General features: G+C 52.8%; 11 protein-coding genes across 11 annotated transcripts; 8 read left to right on the forward strand and 3 right to left on the reverse strand.

Moving 5' to 3' along the window:
• The first annotated feature begins 6 nt into the window (after positions 1-6).
• On the forward strand, positions 7-1,597 carry C7974DRAFT_35598 (uncharacterized protein). Its single transcript, XM_046139584.1, has 2 exons — positions 7-1,409; positions 1,460-1,597. Exon 1 carries the CDS (start codon positions 454-456, stop codon positions 1,333-1,335), a length of 882 nt encoding a protein of 293 aa, XP_045993993.1. The 5' UTR covers positions 7-453; the 3' UTR covers positions 1,336-1,409; positions 1,460-1,597.
• Positions 1,598-1,808: 211 nt separating this feature from the next.
• Positions 1,809-3,236, reverse strand: C7974DRAFT_317192 (FAS1 domain-containing protein; the record flags this gene model as incomplete). The annotated part of the gene is made up of 1 exon (XM_046138588.1): positions 1,809-3,236. One exon carries the CDS (start codon positions 3,234-3,236, stop codon positions 1,809-1,811), a length of 1,428 nt encoding a protein of 475 aa, XP_045993994.1.
• Positions 3,237-4,232: 996 nt separating this feature from the next.
• Positions 4,233-6,312, forward strand: C7974DRAFT_35532 (pyridoxal phosphate-dependent transferase). The gene is made up of 5 exons (XM_046139570.1): positions 4,233-4,931; positions 4,988-5,477; positions 5,525-5,839; positions 5,890-6,014; positions 6,066-6,312. The coding sequence occupies exons 1-5, from the start codon at positions 4,371-4,373 to the stop codon at positions 6,207-6,209; spliced, it is 1,635 nt and encodes a 544-aa protein (XP_045993995.1). The 5' UTR covers positions 4,233-4,370; the 3' UTR covers positions 6,210-6,312.
• Positions 6,313-7,032: 720 nt separating this feature from the next.
• C7974DRAFT_35534 (DNA photolyase, FAD-binding/Cryptochrome) lies at positions 7,033-9,483 on the forward strand. Its single transcript, XM_046139571.1, has 2 exons — positions 7,033-7,903; positions 7,955-9,483. The coding sequence occupies exons 1-2, from the start codon at positions 7,173-7,175 to the stop codon at positions 9,378-9,380; spliced, it is 2,157 nt and encodes a 718-aa protein (XP_045993996.1). The 5' UTR covers positions 7,033-7,172; the 3' UTR covers positions 9,381-9,483.
• A 3-nt stretch (positions 9,484-9,486) lies between these two features.
• C7974DRAFT_400680 (class I glutamine amidotransferase-like protein) lies at positions 9,487-10,769 on the reverse strand. The gene is made up of 2 exons (XM_046142530.1): positions 10,000-10,769; positions 9,487-9,939 (listed from the first exon to the last, which is right to left on the reverse strand). Exons 1-2 carry the CDS (start codon positions 10,498-10,500, stop codon positions 9,601-9,603), a joined length of 840 nt encoding a protein of 279 aa, XP_045993997.1. The 5' UTR covers positions 10,501-10,769; the 3' UTR covers positions 9,487-9,600.
• A 1,423-nt stretch (positions 10,770-12,192) lies between these two features.
• On the forward strand, positions 12,193-13,976 carry C7974DRAFT_378879 (MFS transporter-like protein; the record flags this gene model as incomplete). Its single annotated transcript, XM_046140429.1, has 2 exons — positions 12,193-13,596; positions 13,650-13,976. 2 exons carry the CDS (start codon positions 12,193-12,195, stop codon positions 13,974-13,976), a joined length of 1,731 nt encoding a protein of 576 aa, XP_045993998.1.
• Positions 13,977-15,026: 1,050 nt separating this feature from the next.
• C7974DRAFT_35629 (bacterial low temperature requirement A protein-domain-containing protein) lies at positions 15,027-17,574 on the forward strand. Its single transcript, XM_046139591.1, has 6 exons — positions 15,027-15,194; positions 15,243-15,250; positions 15,302-15,686; positions 15,734-15,805; positions 15,857-16,231; positions 16,286-17,574. Exons 1-6 carry the CDS (start codon positions 15,168-15,170, stop codon positions 17,411-17,413), a joined length of 1,995 nt encoding a protein of 664 aa, XP_045993999.1. The 5' UTR covers positions 15,027-15,167; the 3' UTR covers positions 17,414-17,574.
• Positions 17,575-18,504: 930 nt separating this feature from the next.
• Positions 18,505-19,163, forward strand: C7974DRAFT_318187 (small COPII coat GTPase SAR1; the record flags this gene model as incomplete). Its single annotated transcript, XM_046138643.1, has 2 exons — positions 18,505-18,787; positions 18,847-19,163. 2 exons carry the CDS (start codon positions 18,505-18,507, stop codon positions 19,161-19,163), a joined length of 600 nt encoding a protein of 199 aa, XP_045994000.1.
• A 262-nt stretch (positions 19,164-19,425) lies between these two features.
• Positions 19,426-20,898, reverse strand: C7974DRAFT_317345 (uncharacterized protein; the record flags this gene model as incomplete). The annotated part of the gene is made up of 2 exons (XM_046138596.1): positions 19,426-20,662; positions 20,816-20,898. The coding sequence occupies 2 exons, from the start codon at positions 20,896-20,898 to the stop codon at positions 19,426-19,428; spliced, it is 1,320 nt and encodes a 439-aa protein (XP_045994001.1).
• Positions 20,899-21,005: 107 nt separating this feature from the next.
• On the forward strand, positions 21,006-24,468 carry C7974DRAFT_341572 (ribosomal protein L14-domain-containing protein). Its single transcript, XM_046139279.1, has 5 exons — positions 21,006-22,228; positions 22,402-22,408; positions 23,374-23,512; positions 23,568-23,825; positions 23,920-24,468. The coding sequence occupies exons 1-5, from the start codon at positions 21,103-21,105 to the stop codon at positions 23,974-23,976; spliced, it is 1,587 nt and encodes a 528-aa protein (XP_045994002.1). The 5' UTR covers positions 21,006-21,102; the 3' UTR covers positions 23,977-24,468.
• Positions 24,469-25,950: 1,482 nt separating this feature from the next.
• C7974DRAFT_364782 (NAC domain-containing protein) lies at positions 25,951-27,268 on the forward strand. The gene is made up of 3 exons (XM_046139806.1): positions 25,951-26,294; positions 26,388-26,446; positions 26,501-27,268. The coding sequence occupies exons 1-3, from the start codon at positions 26,064-26,066 to the stop codon at positions 26,838-26,840; spliced, it is 630 nt and encodes a 209-aa protein (XP_045994003.1). The 5' UTR covers positions 25,951-26,063; the 3' UTR covers positions 26,841-27,268.
• Positions 27,269-27,498: the final 230 nt, after the last annotated feature.

Consider the following 27,498-nt stretch of genomic DNA (forward strand, 5'->3'; position numbering starts at 1 on the left):
ACATTTTGACAGCAAGCGAGTCATTGCTCCCGTTGCCGGCCTAGCGCACTCGCGTCAGCACGTGTGTGTATCCGCTCGTTCATCCGGTGCACAACTCTCCAAACAATCCGTTCGGTAATGTTGCCGACGCTTAGCTCGTCGTAATGCGCGGCCACCGGCAGCCATGTGTTTCAGAAAAGATAGCCCATCACGGAAGCAAACGCAAACGTCGCATCACACGATGTTCATCTCGGCTTGAGCCCTGGAATCCACTCCACTTACGCCCCTGGCAACATACAGGCCCTCCCTGCAGCTGCGCCCCGGCCAATCCTGGCTGTCTGTCTAAGACAGCCTTTCGCTGTGCGTGTAATCATAGCATTCTTTCTTCACAACACGCCGGCCCTTCTCCAAACAACAATCCCTTTGTCTTACTTCGCACCGACATTGCTTGAGAAAGCCAAGCACATAATCACAATGATGGTTCACGCATCTCTGCCAGACCCCTCTCCTCATATGCTGCGCATGCAGTTCAGTCCACAGCGAAAACGTCCCATCCACGGCCGCACCGAATCTGAAATCATCCCACGGCCCCTCAGCATCATGCCCATGTCGCCCAGCAAGCGATCTTCAGTCTACGTCTCTGAAGCTTCCACGCTCCTCTCACACCGTAACTCTGTTGTCTCGCCCGTTGGACGATCACCTTACGACTCTTTGTTTTCGCCCACCAGCGACCCTTCGAGACTGCTGTCGCCGGAGCCCACGGAATTTGTCGATCATTATGCCATTCTCGAAGTAGGCCCCGCGGCCTCCATCGATGAGATCAAAGCCGCATTCCGCCGTCTACGAGTCGCGTACTTCCAGAGCGACGCGAAGAAGTACCGCGCATTGACAACTGCCATGGAAATTATGGCAGACGAGGAGGCGCGCGCGGAATACGACGAGGTCTACAGAGCCCAAATTGGCGGCACATCGTCACCCATCACACCATACTCAAGCCTCCCAGCTGGACTGGAATCACCAAAACACGGGCGGAAGGATAGCGGGCACAGTGCTGGCAGCTTAGAGGACGACCTAAACATGATCATGGTTCCAGAAGAGGTCCCAGAGGAAGAGGAAGAGGAATACGAAGAACCACAACAATCTAACGACGACATACGAGATGATGACCCCAACTGGGCGCTCAAGCGCCACCACCGCGTATTTGCGAATTACACACCCTACTACGGCACCGAGCCTTACGATTCCTTTGTTCCTGTCCCAACCGCGTACGAGACATACTCGAGGCACCCGCGACTGCGGTGTAGAAGACCCAGCTATCTTGGAGATGGGCTGGCAAGGCATGCCATGCCTTACTGAATTTGATTTCGTTGTTGGTGTTGTGCAGGTAGAGTTGATTGGCGTCAGGGGTTACCCATGTCTGTTGCATAGTTGTGCGTTATAGCGTGGAATATTATTACTCATTGTTGACTTGGAAACGTAGACTAGTTCACTTGACAACACCAAAACTTTCAGGCACCAGTGTGGTAGCAATTAACGAATGGTTGGGATTGATCTGCGAACTGCAGCGTGCAGAGTCTTGTGCAGCACGCGGCCAAAGAGCGGTGAGATGACTGGATTGACAACGCCGATTGTTGGCCGTTCATCCCTACAGATTGCAACTCACACGATATAATGGGGTGCTAATAATGCGTAGAAAATGTGATAATAATATAGCGTAAACTTCATAAGGATGGTACAACGCCGTGACGGCTCAAGAAGTTCTCATCGCACCAGGTAGACACGCGCTAGCCGCGCGATCCTTCAACACAAAACACCTTTACTGCAAAAGCTTACAGCTCAATGCTTTCCTCGGCGTAAGGTTCAAGGCGCTCCTTGAACTCCTCAACGCTGAGGTCCTCGCCCTGCCACATGATCTGCTCGCCACCGGCAGACTTGGGCGGGATCAAAACATCGGACACAACCTGGATAACACCATCGGCAGCAACACCGTCGTGCACAGTGACGCGCGCGAAGGCATTGATGCGGATCTCGACAAACGGCCCGTACCTAGCGACATCGACGGCAAGATACTTGTCGTCGAGGGCAGTGGGGAGGTCGTAGTGGTAGTTGCGACCGCCGGCAGCCTCTTCATCGTCATCGTGCTTCTTGCTCGCGTCGTAGAATGCATCAGTGTACAGTGTCTGGTTGACGACGACGTGGTACTTGAGCAAAGCCTTGAGGTACTTCTGGCCGTATGTGCTGAAAAGGAAGGCGTTGACCCTGGGGCCGAGCTTCTTGAAGGCGAAGTTGTTGGGGGCGAAGAATGTGCCGCCCTCGTGCGGGTAGTCGGTGTTGTTGATCTTCTCGAACAGACCGGTCTTCTGTAGAGCAAGCTCGAGGGTGCTGAACTCACCTGGCAGGAGCTCGATGATCGAAGCAACCTTAGGGGGAGGGACGAGAATGGAGTCGACACCGTGGACGACACCGTTGGTGCCAAAGATATTTACGGCGACGAGCTTGCTGTAGAAGTTGATGGTGGGGCCCCTGAGCGTAACCCGGACTGTCAGGCGCTGCTTGTGGCCGAGTTTCTCAGGCTCAAACAGAGTGGGAATGGTGTAGCTGTGGAGCACACGGCCAGCAGGGTAGAAGTCTGGGCTGACGTGGTATAGCAGGATATCCTTAAGGACCTCCTTTGAAGGGTGCTTTCCGTGGTCAGGGATCTTCTTGAAAGCCTCGTCGGTAGGAGCGAAGACGGTGTAATTGGCCTTCGTGCTGTTGAGAGTCTCAACCAAGTCGTCATACTTGTTGATGAGCTTTGCAAGTATCGTAGTGTACTTGCTTTCGTTGATGAGCTCGTACACTGTCCTGTTAGGCTTATCATCGCCATCATGGGGTGGGTGGTGAGGTCCGCCACGATGAGGAGGACCGTGGTGAGGAGGCCCGTCATGAGGAGGTCCATCGTGAGGTGGGTGGTGGGGAGGATGCTCATCACCGCCACCGAAACTGATTGCGGTGTCGTCGAACGATGAGCCTTCTAGCCACGACTCAACAGTGGCACCGGCATCATGGACTCGGCTGTAGATGTCCTGTGCACTGTGCTTGACCTTGTTGAAAGTATCGTCAAGGATGTCCTGAGCATTGTCTAGGATTTCCTGCCCGGACAGCTTCGCACTCTCAACATGCCTGTTAGATTTGGGTAGCTTCTCAAAGACCTCAGCTTCGGTAATCACTAGGGCCGAAGCCAACGGGATAAAGGGTACCACACGAGAGAAACGCATGATGTTTGGTACTGATGCTGTCGAGGATGTACAGTAAAGAGACGAAGTACGAAGTGAGATGCACGTCCAGCGACTAAAAGGCAACGCAAGTCGATTACACCACCACGCGTGGCAATGGCGGAGTTTCGGTATGTGACGAGCCGCCGATGATGAAAGCGGGGCGGGCGAATCAGAACGGGTCAAAATGAAGGGGTTATGCTCTGGAACTTGACAAGAGCCCAATCATCGGATGTGCACGGTCAAATACAAGGCAAAGTGAAACCCAATCATCAAGTTCTTGTTGGACATCTTCTCGCACAGGCTGAAGCTGGGTACGTTGACAACCAGGCAGCCATATGAGACGCGTGTACAGACATCGGTCGAGCTGTCGGACGCAGCTGATGACGCAATGGCGCGGCAGCTGTTAGTGCTGTCAGCCTCGGCGCGGGGTGCATTGAAACAGCAACGAGACTACTAAGGATGTTCACAAAGATGTGGAATACTGCAGGTCAATTCGGGGGAAGGGAGAGGGCCGATTCTTGTAGCAGGATGAGTCCCAGCTGCAAAAGCTTACATGCAGTTTCAAGTTTGATGGTCAACGATCACGTGGATGCGCCTGAAGTATAACCTCGCCAACCAACTTTCGGATGCACTGTGTATGCACGCTGTTATGTCATTCTTGTCCTGTGAATATGCGTGTTAAGCCAGTTGCTGCGCGAGCGGAGCTGTCCGCGTTCGGAGTTGTCGGGAATCATCGTCATTCTGCCGCTAGTTCTCCAGACAATCACGATGTCGTGGGCCTCCGGAAACAACGCGCTGTTCCGCCCGTTACTACTATTGGCTTACACGGCTCGTACTTTGTCAAGTTCAGGTTCTAATTCGCTCAATAAGCCTGAAGAGTGGCCGGAGCCCTGCCCACAGGTAGAACAAGCTTTTCCAGCATCGATCAAGCTTTTTGAAGAGCCTGATGGCATCTTTAGTAATAGTGTGGAACGGTCCGAGGATGTGGGCAGTACGGGTGCAGTACCTGTAGAACAAAGGCCCATGTCGTCACACGGTAAACTACGTATATACCTCAACGGTCCTTACCTGGGTCTCGCAGCAATCTGATTTCTACCATTCCGTTAGCATCACAATCCTTGGAACACGTTCATCATGGCTCTTGCACGACACATTGATCCCGATGAGCTCATCGAGAACCTGAAGGACCACCCAATGCACAAGGCTGGCGGTTCCCAGCGAACCATTAACCACACAACTCCATACTCGAGCAGGTATGCAGCCAGTGTCGAGTTGTCAAAATACAAAATCCCTCAAGATGGTGCACCGGCAGACACTGTCCATCAGCTGCTCAAAGACGAGCTTGATCTTGATGGGAGGCCCAGCCTGAACTTGGCTTCGTTTGTTGGAACGTACATGGAGCGCGAAGCTGAAGCGCTGATGATTGAAAACATCTCGAAGAACATGTCCGATGCCGATGAGTACCCTGCAATGATGGACATACACGCGCGATGTATCTCCATTCTTGCTCATCTCTGGGGCGTTCAGAAGGGTGACAAAGCCATTGGATCTGCGACGACTGGTTCTAGTGAAGCCATTCATCTTGGTGGATTGGCTATGAAGAGGAGGTGGCAAGAGAAGCGAATAGCAGAGGGCAAGGATACATCAAAGCCCAACATCATTATGGGTGCCAACGCTCAGGTGGCTCTCGAGAAGGTGTGTGCGAACGTGTTCTATGGCATCCAGTGAAGTTATGTACTGATGTAGTACAGTTTGCCCGTTACTTCGAGGTTGAAGCCAGAATCCTGCCCGTGTCTGAGAACTCATCGTACAGATTGGACCCTGAATTGGTTAAGAAGAATATCGACGAGAACACCATTGGTATTTTCGTGATCCTTGGTAGTACGTACACAGGCCATTACGAGCCTGTGGAGGAGATCCACGACATCCTGGACGCTTACGAGAAGGAAACCGGTGTCGACATTCCTATCCATGTCGATGCTGCATCCGGCGGTTTCATCGCGCCTTTCACGCATGCAAAGGCTGGTAAGAAGTGGAACTTTGAGCTCCCCCGCGTCAAATCTATCAACACCAGTGGCCATAAGTTCGGTCTCGTTTATGCTGGCGTTGGCTGGATCATCTGGAGAGACGAGAGCTACTTGCCCAAGCACTTAGTTTTCGAGTTGCATTACCTTGGTGGTACGGAAGAGTCGTACACGCTCAACTTCTCCCGGCCAGGTGCACAGATCATCGCGCAATACTGTAGGTCATACGATCTCCCTGTACAACAACGAGACTAAATCTACCAGACAATCTGATCCACCTGGGATTCAATGGCTTCCGCAGCATTATGGAGAACACGCTCGCCAACGCCCGTCTGTTGAGCAGGGCGCTGGAGCACACCGGCTGGTTCCGGTGCGTTAGTGACATCCATCGACAAAAGGGTGATTTAAAGTTTGTGAAGGGTAAGAAGCAGTACGACGAGGGTGGGGACAGCGCGGCCTACAATGCCGGTCTGCCTGTAGTTGCGTTCACCCTGACAGACGACTTCAAGAAGGATTACCCCCACGTTAAGCAGGAGTCGGTTAGCAACTTGCTGCGCGCTAAGCAGTATATCATTCCAAGTCAGTGTATATTTAACGGTGTGGCGTTTATGGGTGGCTGACATATGCAGATTACCCGCTCCCGCCCAACGAGGAGAAGACTGAGATCCTGCGAGTTGTTGTACGCGAGAGCTTGTCTCTGGACATGATCGACCGACTGGTCACTGACATCTGCCATGTTATGGAGCAATTAATGGTATTTTCCTCACAAACGTCTTGTCACGCTAGTTTACTGATCCTTTCACAGAGCACGGATGCGACCGACCTCGCAGCCTGGCAACCGTCGAACCCCAGTGTGGAGAAGGCCCATGGGTCTCTCGGACATCCTGCTCACAACAGGCACAAAGCAAAGCGGCCTATGCACGAGGGCGTACACCGATCAGTTTGTTAGCGTTCAGCGCACTTATGCATGCAAGTAATCAAGTAAGGATGAAATTCATGTGACCCTCCTGAAAGGGAAGACGTACATACATACCTGCCCGTAGCGTGCAGTCCCTGCTTTTGTGCATGAATAGCGTTCCAGTTTGTTGGAGGCTCGAGTTTTAGGTAGTCACGGGATCATCGGCGAGCATCGATCATAGATTTGCATCTTGGTAGATGTGTAGATGCCCCCGTCAACAGATTCGGCACGAATCGGTCGGCAACAGTGGACCGATAGCCCCAAGATGCACCAGTCTATTGGACGTACCGACACGAGAAAGCCGTAGCCACGACCGATGTTCCTGCATGTGCGCGTCCACGTCGCTACGCACGCGATCTCTTCCAACAATCAAAGGATCGCGAGATCAAACATCGCCGCCAGATCTACGGCTATCTATGCGCCTCATTGGTTGCATCGGGACGCTTGGCGCTCAGAAATCTAGATTGTCAGTGCGACGAAGCCTCTTCAGGCATGGCGCATCGGTACATCTGTCAAGCTTCTCGCGATCCAAGGTGCGCTCTCATGACAGCACGACCATCGCCGCACGCGAAACTCACTTTCGCTCGGCCCGTCCCAAACTCGCTCTTGAGTGCGTCTCTGCATTGGCTGCTAGCCAATCATGCGCACGTGTTCTGACAGGGCCCACGTCATAATCCTGGCCCAAGGTGCAGCAGCAAGCATCACAGCCTTGAAACGGATCTCCTCAGTCCCATTCATCTGCGCTCCTTTGGGCTGAAGCGTCTCGATGTAGCTGACAGATGACATGCTAGGGGTTCTTCTAGTGCCAGCGGCCTCGTGCCCTAGAATTTTCGGTGGAACGCTGCTCGGCTGCCAGTGTACTGTCATGACGCATCGCGGGCTGTGAAACTCCCCTTTGCCTTTGGCCACCGCAATGAACGATTACGATCTCGATTGCCAGGAGTCGATTCGTCAATGAATCGCTTCTCATTGATGTTACGACGCAGCAGCTCCTGGCCGCTGTGCAACCTCTGCAACCTCTCCCTCTGTTCTTCGTGTTCCCATCGACCATTCACCACCTGCAGCGAATTCTCGACAATGTCATCCCAAAAGCCGCGTATCCTGTTGTACATCCTCCGCCGGGATGTACGTCTTTCAGACAATCCAGTATTCACAGCTCTCTCGCGCCACATAACACGACCGCAAGATTCCACACAATCCTCTTGTACAGGTTCTCGCACACGGGACGATTCTTTGGTCTCTGAGTACCGCGGCGCCCCATTCACGCACCTGCTGCCTGTTTACGTTTTCCCTGCACAGCAGATCGAGATCTCTGGCTTCCTCGCGTCTCCGTCAGACCGATCGCCATATCCTGAGGCGCGCAGCGAACACGCAAAAATATGGCGTACTGGACCTCACCGGACTAGATTCATTGCTGAAGGGGCTTGGGACCTGAAAAAGCGTCTCGAGGGCTTGAATTGCGGCACCGAGCTCCAATTAAGAGTCGGTATGGTCGAAGATGTCGTCAAGAACATCCTTGATTACTATTCAACTAGTGATGGTTCTAAGGGCGAAATTGCCGGGGTTTGGATGACAAGGAACGAGTCTGTGGAAGAGAAAGAAGAAGAGCGGAGCGTCGAAGCTGTCACAAAACAGCATGGAGTCGAATTCAAACTGTGGCGCGATGAGAAGTACTACATTGACGAGTAAGTTCCTTCCCGTCTGCCTCGTCTCTCGCACAATCTAATGCGCTATAGCCGCGACCTCCCGTTTGACCACATCTCTCAACTTCCTAACATATATACCTCGTTCCGCAAATCCGTCGAACCGCTACGAGATCAGCCTCGCGAGATTCTGCCAGCCCCGACACAACTACCACCCCTACCACCCGACGTTCCACCCCAACAAGCGCCCTTCGCTATACCCAACAATTTGGATGGCTTGATGGAAGCACTTCTATCACCGTTCGAGAAAGACCCTTCGTTCGGCTTAGCGGTACCCCCCAAATGGCCTGGCGATCACGTCGAGTCAGCTCATCCGTTCTCTGGAGGCGAAACACACGCGCAGGATCGCATATCGTTTCTCATCTCTAGCGGAGCAATGAGCTCGTACAAGGCTACGCGAAACGGCATGGTGGGACGCGACTTTAGCACAAAGCTCTCCGCTTTCCTTGCGCAAGGGCACTGTACAGCACGACAAGTGCATTGGGCGATGATCGACTTCGAAGAGGGCCGAGGAAAGGGCAAGGGTGAACGAGGCTATGGAAAGGGAGAGAACGATGGCACAGCAGCTGTGAGGTTTGAACTGCTGTGGCGAGATTACTTTCATCTCTGTATGCGGAAATTCGGTCCCAAGATGTTCCAGTTGTACGGCATTCGCCCGCAGGAAAGCAAAAACAATCAAAAGCCGCCGCCACCAAAGAATTGGAGACGACTCGATGTGGCTACACCGGGCAACGATCCTGCAAGAACCAGAGAAGCATTCTGTCGCTTCCGTTCCGGACGAACAGGCGTCGGTCTTATCGATGCTTCGAATCGCGAACTCTTCCTCACTGGATACACGTCGAATCGTGCGCGGCAAAACGTTGCTTCCTTCCTCGCATCCCACCTCGAGATCGATTGGCGTGTCGGCGCAGAATGGTACGAGTGTATGCTCATAGATTATGACGTGCCGAGCAATTGGGGTAATTGGCAATACGTGTCTGGCGTGGGAAATGACCCCAGACAAGGCCGTATTTTCAATCCTGTAAAGCAGGCGTTGGACTACGACCCGCAGGGCGAATACATCAAGGCATGGGTACCGGAGTTGCGCGACGTCAAGTTGACCAAGCAAGCTGGACCGCATGGGAATGAGGAGGTTGACAAACAACGATTGATGGGCTTGTATCAGGCCAACAAACTTTCAGAATGGGAGAAGGAAAGCCTTGGTCTGAAAGGCGTTGAGTGGGTCGAGAGGCCGCTTGTGAACATCAATTTCTCTGTTGGTCGTGGACGGGGTGGTCCAGGACGCGGAGGCACAAAGCCAGGTAGAGGTGGAGGTGGCGGCGGAGGTGGCGGCGGAGGAGGACCAGGCAGAGGAGGCCACCGTGGAGGCCAATACCATCAACACCGCGAACACAGGAGAGGCGCTAGTGAAGAGAAACAGCATGTCACAAACGGCCCGACAATTGTTAGCAGTCAATGATTCACGGATCTGATTCAGGGGTGGTATCTCTGGTGCTCTGGTGTTGGAAGGTTAGCGTGAATTACGAGCGATATCAAAAAAGCTCGATTGCAGCAGTGCATTCTACACTTTCATCTCATCATCCACTTGCTAAGTTTTGCACGACACGTGTTCATCCCACTTCTATTGAACCCCTCGGGCGCATGTATCACTCCTGGCTCTCCCGAAACGGACAGTGCTCTTACACCGCACCGGGCACGTCCCAAACCTTGGCAAACGGGTCCCTGTGCGGGTCTGTCCAGCGCTCATACTCCATGCTGGCTGCCACAAAGTCTGCGACCTCCTCTCCATAGATCTTGCCGACCCAAGCCATGGTCACATCAGTACCAGCTGAAACGCCGCTCGAGGTGAAGATGTTGCCGTCTTCCACCCATCGTGCCGACGGCACCCATTTGACATTGGGGCCTGTCGAGGTCGCCCAGGCCCAGGAGCGCTTGTTGGTAGTAGCGTTCCTACCGTCCAGCACGCCCGCGCGGGAGAGAATGGTTGCGCCGGTGCAGATGGAGATGAGGTACTTCAGCTAAGAGATGGTTAGTACAGCAGGCTCACATTTGATGGCCGTGGGAGTGGGCGGGCTTACCTTGGGATATATTTCCTTCACGAACGCAATTTCCTCGGTCATGTTCTGTCTGCTGCCAGCGCCGCCGGGGACAAGCAAGACCTCGATGTCCTTGTTTGTGGGCGCGGTTTGGTTCGTAGGCGGCTCGGATTGAGCATAACCCCCAGCTGGCGCAGCCGGGCAGCTCTTCTTCTTTCCGAGGACTTCAGCGAAGGTGTTGGTCGGAAGAACTTCTTCGCCGAAGCCAGCTTTGCCCAGAAGGGCCCTATTTGTGGTGCTCACTGGTTCCATGTTCTTGCTGAGCATGGTGAGAGTCATGGTGGTATGGTTTTTGTATAGCATAGAGAGCATGTTGAGCACATCTAGGGGGCCGAAGACGTCCAGCGCCTGGAATTGTGGAATTAGAAGCATGGCGAAGTGAGTTGGCAACTCGGTAGTGTTGGTGAACATGGGCTGCTGTGGTGCAGCAAACACTACAGGAAGAAGGGCCGGGATGAGCGGCATCATGGTAGAGATACGCATCTTGAATCGTAGGGATACCTAGGCAGGGAACTGTCGGCGTATCTAGAAGAGGACTGAAGATGGGAATCGAAAAGCACAGGGGATAATAAAAGGGAAACCAGGATAACAGTGGAGAACGAGAAAGAGTTAAACGAGAGCTGCTTCTGTATGTGGGGTGTAGGATGGGCGTTAATATCGCTCTTTATATTGACACCCAGAATGATAGGACCGTATGAGAGACCCCGGGAACAGAAATCGACTCCACTTTGCAGCCTCGCACTTGTCATGTCATCTTTCAATCTACGAGTATTGAGGTGCATGAGCCAACCCCATGGCGTGGATGTGCAAACCCGATGAGCAAGTTAAACGTTTTGAAACGAGCTCAAGATACCAAAACCTTATTGGAGAATCCAACTGGGGCACGCCATACTGTTATGGGCTCCATGGCTCACACCTCAACCATTGAAGAATGCCTTCATGACAAGTTGAAATATTTGTGCCAGCTGACCAGCTGGTTTGTCGAGTCAAACGTACTTACAGCTACTATTTCCCCCATACCTGCGTTCAAGCTGCACACACGAGTTCGAGTTCCTAAGAATGTTTGCGTTGTTAGCCAGGGTGTAAACCCACAGATTGGGTACAGTTGACATGGATGTGATCGCTTTGCATGTGCTGACAAACCACAAAGTCACTGATCGGAGCCTATCTATTCACCGAAGTCGCTCACCGACTTGTCGTATGTCTACATAGACGAGCTGTCGCTGGTTCACTGCTGCTAGTTACCGTGGCACTCGCGATGCACTCTGCTTGGAAAACCAGTCTTCTCAATCTTTTCCCCCTTGACAAACATTGTGCATGTCACATCTTACTGCAAAAAGCAGTTCTGTACGCTATGTTAGCTGCGAGGCCTTCGGCGAACGTTCTTGCACACACTCGGCGATGGACTGTTTCGAACAGGTCACCGTGTAACAAGGCAGCGTCGCGGGTGTGCAGGCGCTCCGCAATGCAGGCGCACGGTTGAGAGTTCATTCAAGCGCTTCTACGGACATCGATGGTAGGCATTTGAGGCTGTACTTTGTTCCGGTCGCGGAGACAACTTAACTGCAAGGCTGCGCCTTCGGGGTTGGCAGCCTTGCAGTTGCCTGTTGGGCGGACATTATCAAACCGGTTGATATGATGTTCGGGGAACCGCGCGCGAGGGTGTGATCCATTGTTGATGAATCGTTCCTCACTGCTGCATTCGAAGGTATATGAGAGAACGTTCGGCATTACGTCGCAGATGTAATTGCTGATGTGTAATGTGCCCAATAGCAGTACCGGTAATTGCAAGCACCATCAATGATCATTTGACAAATGTAGCACCGGAAGCGACAGAACACGGGAAGTCAGCATGGCAGATGATGGCATTTGTTCCAGAAGATATGCATCGCGGCGGCTGGCGAATGACAGCGCTCGATCGCCAGGCAGGGTGCGGGTTCCTGCCGTTACCGACAGGCCGAGAGCTGAGCTGGGCAAGCGCGGGTATGACGAAATCTTGAGCGCGTGCGTGCGTGTCTTGCCTTGTCTTTTCCTTCACAGCATCAACCTCTACTTTCGGCAGCTGCACTCCCCTTACCCCGACCTTTCGACGCATGCAGTGGCTGCGGTGAACAGAACTGCCACCACAAGGCAGCCCGTACGTACCCGACTTGAACCGAGCTCGTACGCCCCGCCATGAGCGGCAGACGGCCACCCATCGACAAGCGCAAGTCGTCCACGCTGCACTACCAGACCTTTCCAACGAAACCGCCGACATCACGAGGCCCTCGACAGTCGAACTCGCCACCCAATGGCCCAGCAAGCTGCTCAGAGGCAGACGAACAGCACCATGAGTCACCATTGCCTACAAGGCAGCTCATCGTGCTGGCCATCATTGCGCTTGCCGAGCAGACAGCCCTCAACTCGATCAGCCCATATCTACCAGAGATGACAAAAAGCTTTCCAGAAGTCAAGGAGGGACAGACTGGGCTGTACGTAGGGCTTATCGCCTCATCGTTTGCTCTGGCGCAATTTACGACCAACTTCTTCTGGGGCTGGCTGTCAGACAAGATAGGGAGGAAGCCTGTTATCATCACTGGTACCCTCTTGACGCTGGTATCATTCCTTGCTTTCGGATTCTGCAAAACCCTATGGCAGGCTGTTCTTGTCCAAGCATTCATGGGAATAGTTAACGGTAACTCTGGAGTCGTGTCCACGTGTTTGGGCGAGATCACGGATCGCAGCAATCAATCGCGAGCATTTACCTATCTGCCAGTGGTTTATGGCATTGGTGGCATTACAGGTCCTATCGTTGGAGGGCTCTTGGTTTTCTACCAAAACCCTCTCGATAAGACCAAGACCAACCCGTACCCGTATCTACTGCCAAACCTTTTTTCTGCCGCTGTTCTCGCTATCGATCTGATCGTATGCATATTCTTCCTCGAAGAAAGCCTCGAGGAGGCAAGGGATCTACCACCCCTCGGCAAGAGAATAGGAAGTTTGTTCACACGGCTCTGGCAATTTACGAGCTCTACGCGGCCATCGTACGTGCCCCGCTGGCTGCGCAGATCGAAGAGTCATCGCGCGCAACACCTAGAAGGTATCGACGAAGAAGATGAAGATCTGGATGCAACGTCCGACACCGATTCAGACGGCATTGCGCCGGCCCTGTTCCCAGAGACCAACGGCGAATTGACAAAGAAAGAAATCCTCAACAGAGATACGATCTTGCTCTTAGTCACCTACACAATCTTTCAGCTGGCCAACATCTCATACAATTCCTTGTATCCCATCTTCGCCGAGGATGTAGAACCCACAGGGCGAGGCCTGAAGCCTGAGGCTGTTGGGCTTTCTTTGTCATTCGCGGGTGCGATTACGATCATCTTTCAAGTGGGTATCTTTGGCAAGCTTCGCGGCAAGCTTGGTAATAAGGTCGCGTACAGAGCCAGCTTGGCTTTGTTCGTAGTAGCCTTCATATTGATGCCGTTTGTAGGCTACAAAGACGACCAAGGGAGTGTTTGGCTGTGGTGTGAGCTCGGTGTGGTTTTAGTGATTAAGACGATTGCCGGTGTAGGCGGGCTGACAGCCGCACTTCTTTTGGTAAGACATGCACCCCGCGTCGCCTTTACCAGCATCGTGCTAACGTTCTCAAGATCACGAACTCGGCCCCTAATCACAACGTACTCGGCACTCTCAACGGTTTGGCGCAAACTCTCTCAGCTGCTGGCCGTGCTGCTGGACCTTTCATCTCGGGATCGCTCTTCACTGCAGCAACCAAGATCCAGCCTAAAGGCGAAGCCTTACCATTTGGCCTATTTGCTGGCATCTCATTGTTAGGGTTCGCCATGAGCTTTGGTATTCGTGGTGAGAATTTGGAGGCTGAAGGATGGAGCGACGAAGAAGATGACGAAGATGAAGAAGAAGATATTGGTGATGAGAGGCAAGAGACGAATGAGCGGTCTGAGCTTCTACGCAAGTAGCTTTACATCGAATTGTGCAGACCTGTGTTACATAGACAGTGGTTGCATAATAGCATCAGCACGATTCAGCGCGGCGTTACTCATTTAGGTACCTGGAGTAAATCTCCACAAATAGATGCTGTCGTATTTTTTTAGATTCCTGCCCACGCATTCCTATCGTCTGGTCTCTCTACAATCAACGCGCATAACTGCGGAGGATCTGCCTGAAGCGGTGGATTGACGTGTCATGGGAGGCTCTAGTGCCTACCAAAAGGGAAAGGGAGCTTGTCAGCTCCAGGAATTTGGCTGGAACACAGCTCGGATTATTCTCAAACAACCTCGGGAGCTTTGAACACAAGCCACACTCACCAGTAGGTACCATGTAGCACAGCACGGCAGACGCACAATGCTCAGGCATCCTCCGTGAGGCTACGCAATTTGGGGGCCGCTCCTAGGGTAGCTCTGCAGCGCCATGGCCCAGAGGGGGCAATTACAGACCAGTCCGCTGGCGCGGTCTTTTCAAAGCACACTTCTGGACCATGAAGGCGCGTCGCAAGCTTCAAAACAGCATCACGAGCATACTTTAGCAGTCTGTACGACTGTATTAGGAAAGTTTGCGGCTGGCTGCAGTGTTGTCTTCAAAGCCACAGGCTTGTTGTCCGCTGCAGGCCCCTAAGTCGAGATGGAGCCGAAGCTTTGCTGCCAAGACGAGCTGAGCAATAAATATCTCTCTCAGTGGCTGTGAAGCATTGCGCACGTTCAGCTCGCCGCTAGTCATGCTGGTTACGGCCCGTTTCTAGATCTGTTGCTGCGGTGCATCTCTTCTTGTATCGTGGCGCTGACTGTACATGGCTGAAAGCTGGTCGAGTCTTGCTTGGCTGTGAAGCTTCTCCCGCCTTGACTGCTAGAGACCGCAATCCCGACTACTAGGCCGCAGTTCTGACTGCCACTTCACCATGCAAGCAAGCAGCGGATGAGCCGCAGCGCATCGCGATTGGCATGTAGGCGAATGTGCATTGGTGTTGCTGCATGTTCGGGCCAGCCCTATAAAAGACCACGATCAGACGGGTAGATAGCGCCTTGCGGTGATTTAGATAAACGACAGGCATAAGCTGACGATCTTGTGGCACGCACGGTGGAGTTCCCATTCTTTCAGTGCAATATCCGGGTTCACTTCTACTCCAACCTCAACTGCTGTAGAGTTTAGCAACAATGGGTTGGAGCTTCCATGGCAAGAAGGTGCGTATCCGCGATCATCACCAAGTACACGACGCTAACGGGCTGTAGAAAGATGTGTATGTCACGGCGAGTTCCGAACGATCAGCACACCTACTAACTACGCGTAGTGATGCTGAGAAGCATCTGAGACGGCTGCACAAGACGACACCATTTATCGAGTCACCATTGGCCGGCGCCGATCAGGAGAACCTCGTTTTCTCGCAACGACACGAAGCTAGCACCATTGAGCTCTTCTTTGATTTGTTCTTCGTGGCAAATCTTGCGACATTCACTGCGTATCACTCCATCAGCGATCTTGATTATCTGCTTGCATACATTGGATTCTTCGGTATCTTGTGGGCAACGTGGTTCCAGATCACACTCCACGATGTCCGCTTTTCCAGGGATTCGATCTATGAGCGTGTTTGCAAGACTGTTCAGTTCATCTCTTTCGTCGGACTGGCTCTTGTTGGCTCATCCTTCAACCCAACAGGTGACAAGACAAATAACAAAGTGAGCGGCTTTGCCCACGTTCTGTTGAGCGTACTGACAAGACACAGAATTTTTCGATCCTATGCTACGTCTTAGTAATTAGTAGAGGTCTGCTTGCAGTCCAATACTCAGTAGTACTAGTGAGTATCTTCATCTTTTAGCTGCTTCAGATACTGACCGGACCCCCCAAGTTCTACACGAAGCGAGCTCACTACTCGAAACTCTATCTACCTCTAGGTTTGATGATTGGAACCTATGCTATCGCTACTGCCATTTTCGGAGGAATGATTCCCCTCTATAGGGCGAATGTGAAGGCACCTCCGGCACTATACATGGTCTGGTACGGCGTTATGATCGCTGAAGCTATCGTGGTGATTACAATATCGTGTTGCTGGCGCATGCTCAGCTTCAAAAAGACACATCTGATGGAGCGCATGAGTCTACTCACTATCATCGTCATTGGCGAAGGTGCCATCGGTGTCACCAAGACAGTCGGCAGGATCATGGGCAAGGGCGGTCTCAACGTTGAAGGATGCTTTTCGATTATGTGCATCATCGTCATTCTGGTGAGCATGCTCTGCCATTGCGACGCCTTGAACAATTACTTACTCTATCTTTAGGTCTTCATTTGGGCTCTCTACTTCGACAACTTTCCCCACGGCCATTATGGAACTATCCGACAGCAGATCTGGTCCTTGCTCCACTTCCCATTCCAACTAGCCGTGGTTGGCGTGGTAGAGGGCGCGCAACAGATCGTGATGGCACGCTATGTCCTTAAAAACGTCACCAAGGGTACCTTGGACCTACACAAGATATGTCATGAAAATCTAGATGGAGCCCAGCTGCGGGATGCACTGATCGCTTTCATTGGATACTTCAAGTTCGACAAAAAGCTTGAGACATATGACTACTACAACGACATTATGGCCTCGATCGAGAGCATTGGCAACGCTACCGGTATATGTTCTCAACAGAATGAGGCTAGCTACCATAGCAGCGGAATCTGGCCCGAGGACTTTCAGTATATTGACAATGCCATTCACAACGGAGTCTACGCAGGCTTGGGTGTCAAGATACCGATCGACAAGCTCAAAGCTTTGTACGAGCCCATTGACATTGCGGAAAAGAGCTGGTGGTTGACGTACATGTACTTCTGGGCCTGCTTCTGCGCTCTCATTCTCTCGCTCATCATCTTCCTCTTCCTCATCCGCCGCCACAAGGTCGACATTTTCGACGTTGTGTCCGTCATCATTCGCTGCCTGGTCCTTGCAGCCGGTGGAGCCGCTCTTTGTGTTCTCATGAGCAAACAAAGACTCGTCGACCTCCTCAACTCTCCGGCTATCCTCCCTATGGCTGTGGTACTCATGTTCGTCATCCTGTGCTGCGACAAACTCGCCTCGCTCTGGTGCAATTGGCGCCTCATCAAGTCTGGCAAGCCATACGCACTGGAATACGACGAGGAGCACCATCACCACGGAGGCCACGACGAGCATGGCGAAGTCCACATGGCAGAAGACGAAGAGCATGGCAATATACACCATGGCAGGCCGGAGCTGAAGAGCCATCGCAAGTCGGCGGGTTGGGGATCGGATACCAAGGAACTGTCACAAGAGGTCACGGATTATAGTCCAGACCGCTACAGAGACAGCACACACGAAGATGACTCGGCACGGCCGCTGCAAAGCTCCAGTCCGCCGCTGACGCATCCCAAGATGGATTCCAGTGGGTACATGCCTGTTGCGCATTGATGCGACGTGCACGACATGGATGGCATAGAACTGGGGCTCTTCAATGGTGCAGCTAGGCAGCGATGACGATCAATGGTCAATACTTTGTTAATACCTCTACTCCGATTGTTTACTCTGGCGTTTGTGCCCATGCGGCCAAATTGTGCATTGCTCCGCACCGTAGCGAAGTATTAATCTCTGTTTCCTCTCAAACGGTGATACATGCTGTCGTATGTGGACACTCCTCTGGTGATGTTATCGCTGTCCACCATTGTTCATCCTGACACTTTGGCGGACTACCAAAATGTAGGGATCAACCCGAAATCGACGTTCCTTTAGTATATTAGTATGTTAGTGTTTGCCAAAGGAATATACGGATCCTGTCTCCCATAGAAATCTGCTGCTGCAGAGGCTTGTAATTGGCTCCAAATGTTTGGTTTGAGAAATGTGACATACTAGGAGACACCATGCAAGGCAAGAATGTGCATTCTGACAAGGCACAGAGGCAACACCCTTTAGCACCATGGCACGCTCCTTGATGTTCTATGACAAAGAGGGTCTGCACGTTTTGGTAAGCATTTGATACCTTGTGTCGAAACAATGTATTCTGCCTCAATTCAAATGAAAGGATGAAACAATTAGCGCACCATCCCGAGCACATATGATCGTGTGCTTGGCATCACCTTTTCGATATCGTCTATTCGTGAGCATCGCGTGAAGCTAAAGATGGAAAGTGGCTGGCACGTGGGACGACGTCAGCAGGGTCTCACTCGATTTCCCCAGTCCGCGGCTCACCCAACCAACTAAACAACACGCCCAACTTGACAACTCCACAGTACTGCCAACATGTGGGTTCTCGATTGGTACAGTAGCCTCTCCTTTGTTGGAGATCCCTGCTAAATTGAACTCAGGTGTAAGTTCCCAACGTTATCTCCGTCTTCTCCGTTACGCAGCGCTCTCAGCGATAACGTACCATTCAAATGTTCAACCCTGTTCCTCGAATGCCTATGGGTACAACTCTGCCCAAAGTCGGAAGTAAATACGTAATGAGGATGCATTGTGGCCCGTAAAGACCACCGTACTTCGCATCAGGCACTCCACTAGCATCATGAATGCAACACAAAGCAGCTACACCCAAGAAGCCGCTGACTGAAGTCGCAGTCTGGGAGGTCCTGGCCTCGCTGGGCCTCGCAAACAAACACGCAAAGCTCCTCTTCCTCGGCCTGGATAACGCCGGCAAGACGACGCTGCTACACATGCTCAAGAACGACCGTGTAGCCGTGCTACAGCCCACACTGCACCCCACCTCAGAAGAGCTGTCGATCGGCAACGTCAAGTTCACAACCTTCGATCTGGGTGGGCACGCGCAGGCCCGGCGGCTGTGGCGCGACTACTGTACGTGGTCCCCTCCGCAACTCGATAAGCTGCGCGGTTCCATACTGACCACCTCGCAGTCCCCGAAGTGTCGGGCATCGTCTTCCTGGTCGATGCGAAAGACCACGAGCGACTGGCCGAGTCTAAGGCCGAGTTGGATGCGCTGCTCGCTATGGAGCAGCTGAAGAGTACGCCGTTTGTTATTCTCGGTAATAAGATTGATCACCCGGAGGCTGTGTCTGAGGACCAGCTGCGCAGTTCGCTGGGCTTGTATCAGACAACAGGTAAGGGCAAGGTGCCGCTTGAGGGTATTAGGCCGCTTGAGGTCTTCATGTGCAGTGTGGTCATGAGGCAGGGATACGGAGAGGGAATTAGGTGGTTGAGTCAGTACGTCTGATCAACATCGGCGAGGAGCCAGTTATCACAGGCGTTGGCGTTGGCGTTAGCACTTGACAGTTATCCATATGTCCAATGTTCGATGTAGCATGTGACTTGGATTCAGATTGCTTGCTTGCTGTGAGCTGCGAACGCAAACATGATCAAATCGATAGTTAGAGGAATGAACCCATGTCGCGCCTCGATGCAAAGCCATAAACGCCACCCAATGCTGCCAACTCCTGTCCCAGCCGATCATTCATCGTGTCTTTCAGTGTCGACTATCAGTCATCATATTCTGATTCTTTAACACCGCAGAAATCTGTCCCAAGACAAGAGTCGACGCTGTACCACATGCGCCAGTACAGACTGGCTGTCTCTGCGTCAAAGGTCCCGTCTTCCTTCCTCGGCACCTGATCTCCTATGATCCCTTGACCGCTTCCAATCACCCACCCAATGATTGGCAGAGAGCCAAACGTCTGCTGCCAGCGCGGTGGGGCTGGTAAAAATGCCTTTTCTTGCGGCATGAAGACAGCGGGTTTTACGTTTGCGCCTTTCAGGCGGAGCGTCGCGCGACGTGATGTGGGCGCGAGTTGTGCGGATGTAGTCATAGTTTGGGTTTGCGATGGTCGTGTGGCGACTGGTGCTGGTGGCTCGCGGTCGAGCGGCCCGTCGTCCATGGGGAAAGAGCCGCTAGGAAAGTAGGGCATGGTGTTTGATCGCGGAAGGGTGACTGGTGCAGGGCCAGTCGTCGCCGTTGCTGAGGAGGCAGTCGTTGATGTATCTGGCACCGTGCTCGAGGCGCCAGTCAGCGGGGAGGAGAGGAGAGAGATCGCGCCGCCAATCTGGGCGTGGAGAGCTCGATCGCCGCCTTGAGGACCGGTGCCTCTGTAAGCTTCAGCGAAGACAGTGTAGCCTTGGATATTATGAGGAGAGTAGTGACATGCGCGCTCAGCGGCTTCTGCTGAGTCGAACGTAACTTTAATCCAGTGGTCGCCGCCTACAAACTGATTGACTCGGGACAGTGCTGCCTTCGAAAGCGAACGTAGGTGTGAATTGCGCTGTATGCCAAACGCGTAGCTGAACTTCGGGCTATACGGCTCGCGATCGTATTCTTCGTAGATGATGCCGTTGGAAACCTTCTCGTAGAAGTCTATAGCCGCCCATTGGACCTCTGCACCGTAGCCATACAATATGACTTCCTTGGGCTCCTTCGCCGTTATGTTTGGAGGCGCACCACCATTGAACGATGTTCCCAGTAAGCCACCACTTTCTAACAGATTCGGCGCAGATGCTGAGGGTGGGAGTGCAGCTGCAGGATGCCCGGAGAGGGATCGTTTCTGCTCTTCTTCGGCCTTCACGCGCCCAAAGATGTCGTCGATTGCGCGCAGGTTGTCGAGCTTCGCACTGTCTTCGGCAGACTTCGCTGTCGGTGTCTTCGCACGTGTAGACCCACGCTTGCGCGCCTTGCCGAAGGGACCTTTCTCTTCGGGTATCCGTGTTCGCTGATTGTAGTCGTTGCTATTGACATCAGTTGATGCTTCTTGACAGATCGGCGATAGATCTCAAGGTCTTCCAGTAGCTTGGTCGCATGCAGCAAGGCAGAGGTTACGCGCGCATTGTGCTGTAATGCATCTCTTTCTTGTCCTGCAACGTCAAACAGTCCGTACTTACTCTGCAAACTCAAGGCCCCAAGGCAGTTTTCGCCCTTGCGAGTCGAAAGCGCGCTCTGCATCAGGTACAGCGTGGACCTGCATCGTCAATCGTGGTCGTGTGTGGTTTGCAGGGTTGTGGGTTTGTGTGTGTTTACGATGATGGAGCTCAGGCACAAAAAGGCACAAACGCCGCGGGAAAGGATGTCAGCCACTTCACTCGTGCGCCACAGCTCGACATCAGACCTTTCCCAATTCACCCACACAGCCCCCCGGAACTCTGCTGCCTAGTCACGCCCTCGCATACAAATGGATCCGGACCTGTATCTCACACCGGTCAAGATACGCGGGAAGAAACGCAAGAACATCGCAATACCAATCGCTTCAGTATTACCAACAACGTCGACGATAGAAACAAGACCAGAAAAGCTGCTCCGCAAGAAACAAAAACGACTCCCAAAACGGAACATCGCAGCCATGCCCACGCTTCTCGGGCTGCCCCAGGAACTTCTGGAAATTATTTTTTTGGACTCTATGAACATTTCGCTCCCACGTGCCTCACCACAACTCGGCCGCAAACTCAGCTCCCGCGCAGTGACTCTGGAATATACCATGCGAACCTTCTTCCACACAGTCGACCATAGGACAAACTATCGCGATCGTAGGAAGGACGGAGATCGACTGTTGCAGAGCCAGCTTCTTTCTTGCCGCTTCTTCACCTGGGACTTCTTTTTGAAGTATGTGGACAAAAGTCACGATGCTATGATTACTCTCCGAGGGAAAGCATGGGAGAAGACGGGTGTTGAAGTCCCCGGTGTTCGACAATTCGATGGACTGTGGCCACTCAAGTTCACAGACATCCCGTATCTTGCGTTTGCAGAGGGTTTCTTTGTGCCGGAAAAGTTATTGCATGGACCATGGGATGAGGGGAAAGTGAATCTGCTGTTTGTGCTCGCCAGTTTCAACGGGGAGATTGACTGGAAAGGAAGCATGGCTGGTGAAACGGCGAAGCAGGGGATCAGGGAGGCCGTGGCACAGGGCAACGAGAGGGCTGTTGCAGCCTTGTCAACGCTGCTGGGTGTGCCCAAGCAGATTGATACAGGGCTGTTGAGGTATGCTGTCCTGGACTGTGGTTGCAACATCAACATCATGAGGCACCTGCTCTTCAATGCACAGATTCTGGCACAGAATGTGCCGAAAGAGGTTCTAGACTTCCTTGACACTAGGCTGTGGGCTTGGGCAGATGCCAATGGCGATACAGGAGACGTGCTGAAGGGCATGCTGAGGAAAGCCGACGCATTCGATCTGGAGTTCTACTTCGAGAAAGACCAGGATTGGACCAGAATCGTGGCGTTTCCATACAGTGGAAGCAAATTCGACACACGGACAACATTCGATGTTATGACAAGGGAGCTCCTGATGAACCTTTATTGGAGTTATGGGCGCAGGATCACACGGCGGAGAATAAGGCAACGGGAGAGTGGGGAGTAAGCAGCACAGTAGCAATGCTCATGTCCACTGGTATCACGAAGCCGAACGCTACAACTATCGCCATCCTCAGCTACCGGGAGCAGAAGCTCGCGCGAATAGGCAATGAAAGCGATACAGCGTACAAGTTGACAATCATGTCACGCTGAACATCGATTACAGTAGAATGCGCATTTGTAATCTGCAAGCTTGTTAGTGAATGCTCGAAGCAATGAATGTTAAGCAAGCCTGAGATGAAGAAGTTCCTCAGTGATCTTGGTGTTAAAATAATAATCACTTGGTTCGGATTGATGGGCCGATCAGTTACTATCTATTGCAAATTGTAATCATTGGAAGGGGTGCTGAAAAGACAAATGTAGACCTACCGAAGATGGCGTTCTTGTGAGCAAGACCATGCAAGCACTTGTAACAACGGCGTGATCGCTGAGCAATACTAGCTTCTGATGGTAGAAGAACATAGCCTGTAGTCTTTTTACGGTCAGCCAAGCCCTCTTCAAAGCAGATCGTATGCCAGAGAAGTGATGCTCGAAAGCTCAGAATATGTAAGAAATTGAATATCATAGGGACAACGCCGTTAAGAAACCCCGGCGAGGGTCTCCGACGCCGACTCAATCGCAAATTACGTCATCATAGGACGAGGTGGTGAGGTGATGGAAGAGAGGAACGTACCAGTAGAGATGTGCAGGCCCTGCAGGCCCTGCGGGCTGGCTGTTGCGGAGGAGTTAGCATCACCGAGCTCAGAGCGGCGCACGCAGGCGGCTCCGGCATGGGAATGAAGACCGCATGCAATGCCTCACGAGTGTGAAAGGCTCGAAATGGTGCTCCTAGTAACGCGGCGCGCTCATCTGCGCTGCAGTTGGGGTTATTGTCAGGGCATTGCTGGTGTTGCGGTGTTGCAGCAACGCGACGACTTTTTAATGGCTCCAGGCACGGGCCACATGGCCCGTGCCTGATCGCTTGAGCCCACACACTCCAAATTCAATCCGACTTGAACATCATCGCTCCGACTTCGAAAACTAACCTCACAGCACATCCTTTCCGGTACGCCTGCGATACCTTCACGCTCTTTTACACGCCCTAATAATCTCACAGCATAACCGACGAAATGGGTGACGCCAACATCACAACGAGCGCCTGGAGGCTGGTCGAGGTCGGCCGTGTCGTCCTTTTCAACGAGGGTGTCTACGAGGGCCGCCTCGCCACCATTGTCGAGATCATCGACCACAAGCGCGTACGAAGCCCCGTGATCTGAGCAGAGCAGGAAGTGCGGCTGCTGACTGGCACAGGTTCTTGTCGATGGTCCCACCAAGGAGGCTCCCGTCCCCCGCCAGCAAGTCGCCCTCGCCAAGCTGTCCCTTACCCCCATCGTTATCCCCAAGCTGCCCCGCGCCACCGGTGTCGGCCACGTCGCGAAGAAGTGGGAGGAGCACAAGGTCCAGCAGAAGTTCGATGAGAGCGCCTGGGCCAAGAAGCGCGCTGCGCTCCAGAAGAGGAGGCAGTTGAACGACTTCGAGAGGTTCAAGGTCCTGAAGCTGAGGAAGCAGGTAGGTTATCTGTGGTCCGGGTGATGCCGGCGCGCGGTGCTGCACCGCACGCCAGTATGCGCCTCCAGCAAGAACATAGCTAACATACACCAAGGCCCGCTACGAGGTCCAGAAGACCTTCGCCAAGATCCGCGCCAGCGCAAAGGCATAGACGGTCACGATGATGTCGGGAGACACGGCGTAGTGGAGGTCGCTGCATGCAGATGCTGGAGGAGGCATGATGTGCGTTTCTTAAGCATCCCGGAGGCGACCTACGGCATTCTAAAATTCAAGACCTGGATCGGGTGCATTATTTCAATGATTGGCACGGTGCAATTCGGATGGGAAGGTTAACACGGCTCCTGCATGCATCACATGTAGCAAACGAGTCCAATCCACAAGTTCATGAACCACAAACCGCAACTAGAATTGCAAATGATACCCATTGAAATTCACCATCTTGACTACGTGAACCGCCCTCTGCTCTCCGATTGCCGCTGATCGCCGACTCCGCGGTCCCTGGAGAAATCACGCCTGGCGATGTCATGGACACTCGCCTACTTTCCTTGCCTGCCGTCCATGTGCTAGTTGACGGCAGGTGCGGTCTGCACACTCGCTTATAGATATAGCGCACCCGTCTCATTGGCTCAAGGCTGAAAGCGCCCGGGTGCTCGCACAGTACGTCCTCCGCTTTTCCGAGCATCCCCTTGTTGTCTATGCGGATGCCGTCTCTCACGTTGCAGGATAGACGACGGACTAAGAATGAGCCGGACATCCTACTACGCGACAGTAACGTACAGAGAATGCATAAAACCTCTATAGAATACTTTTTGCTTATAATATAGGTAGTTCTTACATGAATTTTAGCTTTTGGTATTGTAATAGCTACAAGTTCTATATGAAAGTAGGTGATCTTGAATTCTGCTAATCCGCCATTTTCCCTGAAACTTGAGAGGGCATACAATCTCAGCATCCATTGCAGCAAGCTCGATACATGTCCCCAACTTCATCTTCGAGTCAATATAAGTAGCTCCATTGCCCTACAGGCGATGTACAGACTCCCATCTCAATCTCCAGCACTCGAAGTGACGTTGGTATGCTGAAGCATCTCTTCAGGTGCAGCGTGTGCCCGTCCCTCATTGCGAAGTGGCAGATTGAGCGTGATGCCAGCGACGGCCGCACGCACTTAGAATGCGTCTCCCGCAGACTGCTCCTGGCGGTCGAATTCGGCTTTGAACATTAAATGAAACACGAAGGTTGGCCTACTAGCTGCTGTGTCCTTGCTTCCGCCTTCTCAAGGGCGAGAAGGTACCTTTCCTTCTTCTACTGTGGAGTTTGTTCGGCTGCTTCCGTCCAACCTTGCAAAGCTTCTCCAGGAGCTTCCCATGTTTGCCTGGCCTTTCCCTTCGAATTGCTCGCTCTGCTATCTCTGCTCTCAGGTTCTGCTTCCGAGCCTATTGCTCTGTTTCCTTCTGTTGCTTCCGGATTTGGTTCTCTGCACGAATGTATGCTCTTTGCACCAGGCTTGCTTTGTGCTCCTCCAACAGCTGCTTCATTCGCGTTCGCCTTCGTAGTATCCTCTTTATCTGGACATCAGTGAATTTGCGATTCTCGAAACGGGATATCGAATCTTGCAGCATCGCACCGTGACAAACGCGGTATGACCCAGGTCGTCGCTGATCTAGAATGTGGCCTGATACCGAAAGAATGACGCCATGGCAGAGACAATCCCAGTTGCCTCAATAGCATACCGTACTGCGCTACCTATGCTGCCTTGCACCAGCTCGTGCAATGGCAAAGGAGTTTTGAGCCGACCAGATGTAAGTAGATCGTCTAAGTGCGCGGTACTCAGCTCAACATAGTACCATAACCGCATGAGAAGATTCGAAGCCTCTTCGAACGACTCTTTTGGCGCGTAACATCAGATAGCACCAAGATTGTTGATGATGAGACAGGGCGGGGAGATCTCCCTGGCGCGTGATGGCAAGCGCATCTGCATACTCGACAACTGCACGAGCTTTGTCGTTGAGGCCTAGAAGCGATTTCTTTACGGTAGACTAACATCAGCGTGTAATGGAATGTAGCTTTTGATCATGTACTCTGTCGCTCCTGCAAAGGCCTGGGCTATGACTTCAAAGGTGGGTTGCGAACTCGCTTAGAGATCCACTCGCGCTTTATTGGCCCGTTGTCCGCGCACACTCCAGAGTCAAGTTCTACGTAGTCACGCACATAGGAAAGAGCTATCACCACATCGCAAAAATGGCCAACCCCCGCATTGAAGAGCTCCCCGATGAGCCTGAGAAGAAGAACGTTCAGATTGAGGAGGATGAGTCCAGCGAATCCGAGGAGGAGGGCGATGCCGTGATCCCCCAGGGCTCGTCGGTCACCGTCCACTCCCGCAACGAGAAGAAGGCTCGCAAGGCCATCGCCAAGCTCGGCCTGAAGCACATCGAGGGCATCACACGCGTCACCCTCCGCCGACCGAAGAACGTGAGTGCAGACCGCAATGGCAGCAGAGGAGGGCGCAAAGAGCTCGAACAACCGCTGCGGGGCATACCGAATTTTGGCTAACATGCCTCCCAGATCCTCTTCGTCATCAACCAGCCCGATGTCTACAAGTCCCCCTCCAGCAACACCTACATGTGAGTATAGGCAGCTGTTTCATGACCTTGCGACATATACTGATCCCATACCAGCATCTTCGGTGAGGCTAAGATTGAGGACCTGAACTCCCAGGCCCAGGCTTCCGCCGCCCAGCAGCTTGCCCAGGCTGAGCAGCAGGGTCACGACCACGCCGGTCACGACCACGACCACGACCACGACCATGACCACGCACACGACGAGTCCAAGGGCAAGGTTGAGGAGAAGGCCGAGGAGGAGGAGGATGATGGTGAGGAGGTCGATGACTCCGGTCTCGAGGCCAAGGACATCGAGCTTGTCATGCAGCAGGCGTCCGTCTCCCGCAAGAAGGCCGTCAAGGCCCTGAAGGAGAACGACAACGACATCGTCAACTCGATCATGGCTCTTAGCATATAGACACCTGTCTTGTGCGAGGGAAAGTCAAACTTGACTTGCTTGGGCATGGCATCCGCGAAGGATCCGCGTAGCTCATGAGCAAGAGACATGAAAATGAATCTGTGCAAGTCTCGTATCATGTGCACCGCTCGCGTTTGAGTGTTTCTGTGATGTTATGCCGATGTGGATATTGATAACGACTAGCTGGAGCCAGTCTCCTGGCGCTTTCATGCAGCTGGCTTTGTAAATTGCCTGAGTTGCCTCCGGTATTTACCTACCTTTGAAAGCTGTTGTTGTGACGCCCTCAGTACTGATATCGAATGCTGTTTCTCAGCCCCGAGGCTGACCACATTGTCAATCAGAACAACCAGCGAAATATGTCTAACATTCTTTGAGAGTAGAAGGCATGCTGAATAGTCTGGTCCGCGGTTTTGCAAGACAGGGTGCTCATGTTGGTGTTTCCGGCTTGGTTCGGCGCTAAACCCTTCCCGAACCCTCAGAAGTTCACTTCCAAACTCACCCACTCACCCTCCGCCCCACGACTCATCCCACAACCCGTCCCTATCCATCACAATGGCCGTCGGAGTACGTTGAACCCTCTCCGGACCGCCGTTGGGAGCTCGCGACAGCTCAATTGCCGCTTTCCCGAGCTCCCGCGCGCGCAATGGCAGCCCCAGCA

This window comes from Boeremia exigua, assembly GCF_020726555.1.
Source record: "Boeremia exigua strain MPI-SDFR-AT-0100 chromosome Unknown C7974scaffold_10, whole genome shotgun sequence".
Taxonomy (NCBI): domain Eukaryota; kingdom Fungi; phylum Ascomycota; class Dothideomycetes; order Pleosporales; family Didymellaceae; genus Boeremia; species Boeremia exigua.

Excerpts from the sequence above, each read along its gene's own strand:
- C7974DRAFT_35534 (XM_046139571.1), top strand. The coding sequence starts at position 7,173 with ATGAATCGCTTCTCATTGATGTTACGACGCAGCAGCTCCTGGCCGCTG. Across the intron at positions 7,904-7,954 it reads GAGAAGTACTACATTGACGA|CCGCGACCTCCCGTTTGACC; the intron begins GTAAGTTCCTTC and ends AATGCGCTATAG.
- C7974DRAFT_341572 (XM_046139279.1), top strand. The coding sequence starts at position 21,103 with ATGGATCCGGACCTGTATCTCACACCGGTCAAGATACGCGGGAAGAAA. Across the intron at positions 23,513-23,567 it reads AGATCATCGACCACAAGCGC|GTTCTTGTCGATGGTCCCAC; the intron begins GTACGAAGCCCC and ends TGACTGGCACAG. Across the intron at positions 23,826-23,919 it reads TCCTGAAGCTGAGGAAGCAG|GCCCGCTACGAGGTCCAGAA; the intron begins GTAGGTTATCTG and ends ACATACACCAAG.
- C7974DRAFT_35598 (XM_046139584.1), top strand. The coding sequence starts at position 454 with ATGATGGTTCACGCATCTCTGCCAGACCCCTCTCCTCATATGCTGCGC.
- C7974DRAFT_400680 (XM_046142530.1), bottom strand. The coding sequence starts at position 10,500 with ATGCGTATCTCTACCATGATGCCGCTCATCCCGGCCCTTCTTCCTGTA. Across the intron at positions 9,940-9,999 it reads TGAAGGAAATATATCCCAAG|CTGAAGTACCTCATCTCCAT; the intron begins GTAAGCCCGCCC and ends ACCATCTCTTAG.
- C7974DRAFT_35629 (XM_046139591.1), top strand. The coding sequence starts at position 15,168 with ATGGGTTGGAGCTTCCATGGCAAGAAG. Across the intron at positions 15,687-15,733 it reads GTGACAAGACAAATAACAAA|AATTTTTCGATCCTATGCTA; the intron begins GTGAGCGGCTTT and ends GACAAGACACAG. Across the intron at positions 15,806-15,856 it reads TCCAATACTCAGTAGTACTA|TTCTACACGAAGCGAGCTCA; the intron begins GTGAGTATCTTC and ends GGACCCCCCAAG.
- C7974DRAFT_364782 (XM_046139806.1), top strand. The coding sequence starts at position 26,064 with ATGGCCAACCCCCGCATTGAAGAGCTCCCCGATGAGCCTGAGAAGAAG. Across the intron at positions 26,295-26,387 it reads CCCTCCGCCGACCGAAGAAC|ATCCTCTTCGTCATCAACCA; the intron begins GTGAGTGCAGAC and ends CATGCCTCCCAG. Across the intron at positions 26,447-26,500 it reads CCCTCCAGCAACACCTACAT|CATCTTCGGTGAGGCTAAGA; the intron begins GTGAGTATAGGC and ends ATCCCATACCAG.
- C7974DRAFT_35532 (XM_046139570.1), top strand. The coding sequence starts at position 4,371 with ATGGCTCTTGCACGACACATTGATCCCGATGAGCTCATCGAGAACCTG. Across the intron at positions 5,478-5,524 it reads ACAGATCATCGCGCAATACT|ACAATCTGATCCACCTGGGA; the intron begins GTAGGTCATACG and ends TAAATCTACCAG. Across the intron at positions 5,840-5,889 it reads TAAGCAGTATATCATTCCAA|ATTACCCGCTCCCGCCCAAC; the intron begins GTCAGTGTATAT and ends TGACATATGCAG.